This window comes from Atta colombica, unplaced genomic scaffold (assembly GCF_001594045.1).
Source record: "Atta colombica isolate Treedump-2 unplaced genomic scaffold, Acol1.0 scaffold238, whole genome shotgun sequence".
Classification (NCBI taxonomy): domain Eukaryota; kingdom Metazoa; phylum Arthropoda; class Insecta; order Hymenoptera; family Formicidae; genus Atta; species Atta colombica.
This window is the reverse complement of record NW_017259336.1, coordinates 2,585,722-2,591,025: the sequence shown is the minus strand read 5'-3', so window position 1 is coordinate 2,591,025 and position 5,304 is coordinate 2,585,722. Positions and strand designations below refer to the sequence as shown.

The following is a 5,304-nucleotide window of genomic DNA, read 5'->3' as shown; positions in this document are numbered from 1 at the left end:
AGCTGGTATATCCGGAGGGTTCACGTGACACCGATCCGTCCCCGCATCCGTTCTGGGTACAGTCCGTTGTATAGGTCATGAGGAGAACCCCGGATTGATAAGAGCTGTAAAACTTGTGTTCGTAAACGTTTCAAACTGAGGCTTTTTTAATTTGCGACGTCGAAGTCGCGATCTAAATTCCATGATTTATCCTAATTGATCTCATCCAATATTCTCTTTGTTTTTTCCATTTAACTTCCACTTAATATCCACTTAACTTTCAAAATTGATCGCTGTAATGTGCGTGAAGAAATTTACTTGTGTTGATTCTGGTTTAATTCTTTGTTCTGTTGATCAATCGCATCACGTTTCCTCAGAAATATAAAAGTGTGTCCAGACTATCGAAACTTTGGCCGAATCTTGAGCATTTCGATAAACATTTGTTAGCGACTCAAAAAACGAAAGTTAACCGAAATGCTTGCGGCTTTTTATTTTTGAGAAAATAGCAATATATTTTGTACATCACGCAACATAATTGCTTGACAGCATTAGACAGAGGGGAGCATCTCAAATGACGAGAGGATGTAAGAGAAGTGGCGCGGGAACCACGCCACATACCATCTTGTTGCTCAGAATTTTTACGGGAACAGGCACCATGCGTTCGGGGCTATTTTTTGAAAATTGTGAATTGAGACGTTGAGCCACGAAAGTCAAGTATATTTCGGAAAATATGCTGTATTAAGAAGAATTAAAACAAGTTTATGAAACTTTGTACTAAAAATTGAACTTTAGATATTCAAAATTGTATTCGTCCACCTTTCAATAGAAAGCTCTTGGAGTTTTTAATACATTTCAATGTTTTTGATTACGATTTTTTTTTAGATTGTGTCTATTTATTTAATTTTGAAAAGAGTGCCCTATTTGCGAAAGAAATAGAGAGAGGGATTAACAGTTTGAAATTAACAATTTGAAAAGAGAGATCGCAAATTTTGATCGAAACATATCGAGCTTTAATGGTGTCTGATGATGTTTTGACACATACTAAACTGATGTTAGCAAATAGAAATTCTCAATTTTATTAGATTTTTATTTAATTATATTGAAAACTTTCAATTATATTGGTTTTATATTTAATATTTTGATTCTTCTATAACTATTAATTTAAGTTTCTTCTAAAATGTTGCGACAGCGACATTTTGTATCTTATGTATTTTTCAAAATATCGCTGTCGCAACATTTTAGAAGAAACTTAAATTAATAGTTATAGAAGAATCAAAATATTAAATATAAAACCAGCAATTAAAATAGAACACTGTATAATTATATATGATTATAGATATCTTACTTACAAATTTGCGCAGAAAAATAATTATTAATAGAGGCAAAATGTTCAAAAAGCATTATATATTTATAATTCTATAAAGAAGTAAATATAGTTTATTTACTCTATAGAAGTAAATATGCTTAAAAATAAGTATTATTTATATTTCACAAAACAAATTTTAATAGCATTTAATTTAATGCAACTTGAACATATGAACACTTGAAAAATGTAATAATTTAAAACATTGATATGTTGCATAATAGCTAACATTAGTTCGAAATGAGGGTAATACATTTTAATCACAGTACAGTCTATTTTTTCCGAAATTATTAATGATATTGGTTTTCTTTACCAAATTTTATATACAAAATAATTAGAAGAATCATACTATGTAAAAATCATATAATTCCATTTAAAAAGTGACTCCCATATCTTTTTGTCTAGAAAAAAAAATAACGTAATCAAAATACATTCCTCGTTCCACTTTCATCTGACAATGAAATATTTTTTTGTACTATTAATAATTTCAAAGAAAATTGATTGTATTGATTAAAATACACTATACTATAAGGGGACTAGCCTGTATTTGTAATAACTTCAAATTATTCACTAGATATTTCTTCTAAAAATAGATTGGGATAGAATCTCAGAGCTTCTATCGAATCGTCCCTACAGGCTTTGCCATACTTCTCCGTAACCAGCAATCGTTCACGTGCTAATAACATTGATATTCCTTCTGATTGTGCAAGATCCTCGGCCGTCATAAATTTTTTTTCTTTTAACTAAGAATTTGATAAGAGATACAATGAAAAAGTTAAATAACGTTTATTATATATAGATTTATCATGTTATTCAGTGCTTACCAATTCTGTTATACGATCAACGACAGCATTATCATTGTGAGAACAAATTTGAAGAACCATAACACCGCTATCAAAACTTCTTAACACAATCGGTAAACCTAAAGGCGCCAATTGTCTACTGGCATGTAATAAATCTTCAGGAGATAAAAGTTCCAAACCTCTCGCTCTGTTTACACGACAATAAACATCTGTGAGTGTCATCATGCCACCTACTTCCTGAAATTAGATATATTTAAAATATTTTTAATTATTCTTTACATTCGGTAAGTATATAAACTGCTAACCTTTATTGGCTCTTCCAAAATACATGCAAGTTGTTTTGCTAATTGTTTAAAGTACTCATTGCTACTCTTGTACGCATCTCTTGTTACTGGATCGTCGATTCCTAAACTCATTAAGTAAGCCTTAAACCTGACAGTTTCATCCTCGGTTATATCTCCTTGTCTTGCCTGCAATAAAATTCTGCATTAAGAATCTTAATCCATCAATTTTGAGAAAAAATGATTACTAATTACCCTTATTTTAACTGAAATGGTCTTTGAGATAGCCACCATGTCTTTAGCCATATCCATAAGTTTTGTAAGATCTTGAAATGCCAATGATATATTTTCGTCAGTTTCTTTCTGCTTTTCTTGTAGGCTTCTCTCAATGCCTATAATACCCGTTCGCGTTTTTATATGAGGTAATAGTTTTGTATTTTTCTGATTATCATTCACATTGGATACAATTAATTCAGCTTCAGGTGTAAACTCCCATGTCCGTCTCATAATTGTATCAGACAATTGTATTATAAAATTTGGGTTTAGACCTTCTTTAAATGATAATTTAACATAATTATACAAACTATTATCCGCTGGACCAGGCATCTTATCTAAAAATATGTAAATCGCTACAGTCAAATAATTTATAAAATAATTTCCATTCACAACATATACACTCAAACACACACACACACACACACACACACACACACACACACACACAAAATTTCATTTATATTATAGTTAAAGTTTCATTTATATTATAGTTAAAGTTTTACCAATAGCAGGTTCAGAGAGATGCAACACAATCTTTTTACTACGCCCAAAGGAAAATGGTCTAGGATTTTCTTCTTCGAAGAAAATGATATGTCTAAGTGACAATGACAAACAGGTATTACCTCGTTGTACATCACCAGGTCTACTCCAAAGTATTCTGTGACTAGTTAGAATTAATTCCCCATTTTCAAAATTTGTCTATCAAAATAAAAGTTATTTTAATATTAATATTTTTACATACATGACTTAAACTTAGAATAATTAATTTATCCTGATAAGCAAAATATTAGCAGAAAATATTGCCAGATTTGACAATAGATTTGATTACAGAACATTTTAGCAGATTGACATTAATTGTTTGCATTTAACTTATGTTCTACTGATAGTCTCATGTAATTAGATTAGCAGCAAAAATCAAGTGGAACCTGCTAATTGATAGATTGATAGCAGAAACTAAGTAGATCTGCACAGTGCAATCTAATGACAGCAGAAATTAAGCAGACTGTTACTTTGTAGTTATGGATGTTTTCCAACAATGTACATGGATAACAGTGTAACACTATATTTTACACAAAGTATTTCAACTATGAGCTGTTACACTGTTCAAAGTATAAAAGCACAATATAAAAGCTAAATACAAGCACGTAAAACATATTAGTGTTAACTAATTAACTTTTCAAAAAGTTATTTGGTAGTCATGTTTATCTTGTAATAAATATCAATTTTGAAAAATTTATATAAATTTACATCATCAATCTATTATTGATATACCAGTAAGAATATACTAGTAAAATAAAAATAAGAATCAAATATTACAATGCATTCTGATGTATTACTATGAAATTAAACTGTATTCCAATATGTATCTTACATAGTGAAACACAGTATATGTCTGTGTCCTTGCTGGAAAACACTCTTATATCTATAAATCATATTATTGGTATTGAGAAATCCTTAAAAATAATGTTATTATTTTAAATAATTGTAAACTATTTTATTAATAGAAATTGATATATTTTACATTAAAGTATTAGATTTGAAAATTTGCTTTTTAGCAAACAAGCGATACTATGTTCAATTCCAGGTTTTCCAACTATGGGCATTTTCCAGTAAGATAATATTTGCTAATGTGAAACAAGAATGAAATGATTTATTGTATTACAGTATTCTTGTTAGAAAAGACTTAATAATAATTATCATTTTATAGTAATATTCATTAGCCATACAAAAATACAATCATGTCTTGTACTATTTGTAAATGCACATACAATGCAAAAATAATTATGACATTTTTCAAGCTTCTATTATATTATATATAGACTTTGGTTATATAAAAACTTGACAAATTTTATATGCGAGCAGATACCACTAAGGGATAATCTTGCAAGTATTCCAGTGACAGATCAGATTCTCAATTTCTCAATTTCTCAATTTCTGCTGCAAATCTGCCATCAGGTTATCAGTAGATTCTATTTTTGCTGGTACAGAACGTCAACACATTCTGTCCAATTTCTAGTGGCATTGCTGACATTGTTATGCATTGTATAGATTTCGTATGAAATTTATTTCCCTTCTGCTATCAAAAATTGATAGCAGACTTAAAGTCTGATCCTGTAAGTTTAGCTATCTCGAATGAAATCTAAACGTACATTTTCCTCAAATTATTATGCGAAATCGATCATTTCATCTGCAATAGTTTTTACAGTTACTATTATTATTATATTTACAGTTATTACCTTTATTTTTACAGTTACTATTTATATTTATAGTTATTATTACCTTTGTATCACCATCATAGAGACGCACAACCATATCGCATCTCACATAAATTTCGTTTGGCATAAAGCGAGAATCAGCATACTCGAATCTATTCATCGTTGCTTATCGTGAACAATCGCGAACGACGCGAATCGTTAAACATTATCAAAGTGGAGAATCATAACAGAGAGAAACCTAAGAGCGGCCATTGCGGCCTTTTTATGTGACGCTCTTTACACTAGCGACACCAACATCAATTTTATTAGAATAATGCGAATTACGTATCATGGTATCGACACTGTTGATAATTCGTAGTATTGAAAAATTAATGTAGTGCGAGTAC

General features: G+C 29.9%; 1 protein-coding gene across 2 annotated transcripts; it reads right to left on the bottom strand.

Annotated features, from left to right (window-relative positions):
* Positions 1–1,732: 1,732 nt before the first annotated feature.
* LOC108688701 (vacuolar protein-sorting-associated protein 36) lies at positions 1,733–5,178 on the bottom strand. Of its 2 annotated transcripts, none has more exons than XM_018195051.1 (6): positions 4,983–5,178; positions 3,326–3,401; positions 2,682–3,037; positions 2,451–2,615; positions 2,167–2,382; positions 1,733–2,085 (listed from the first exon to the last, which is right to left on the bottom strand). In XM_018195051.1, exons 1-6 carry the CDS (start codon positions 5,076–5,078, stop codon positions 1,906–1,908), a joined length of 1,089 nt encoding a protein of 362 aa, XP_018050540.1. In that variant the 5' UTR covers positions 5,079–5,178; the 3' UTR covers positions 1,733–1,905. The 2 variants fall into 2 exon arrangements, with proteins under 2 accessions (XP_018050540.1, XP_018050539.1); XM_018195050.1 differs by having other exon boundaries at positions 3,206–3,401; positions 4,983–5,078.
* Between the last annotated feature and the right edge of the window lie 126 nt (positions 5,179–5,304).

Bases quoted from the DNA above. Each gene is read 5' to 3' on its own strand.
- LOC108688701 (XM_018195050.1), bottom strand. From the start codon at position 5,078: ATGAATAGATTCGAGTATGCTGATTCTCGCTTTATGCCAAACGAAATT. The intron at 2,616-2,681 runs GTAATTAGTAAT...ATTTTATTGCAG, and splicing joins CCATTTCAGTTAAAATAAGG to GCAAGACAAGGAGATATAAC. The intron at 2,086-2,166 runs GTAAGCACTGAA...TCAAATTCTTAG, and splicing joins TTGATCGTATAACAGAATTG to TTAAAAGAAAAAAAATTTAT.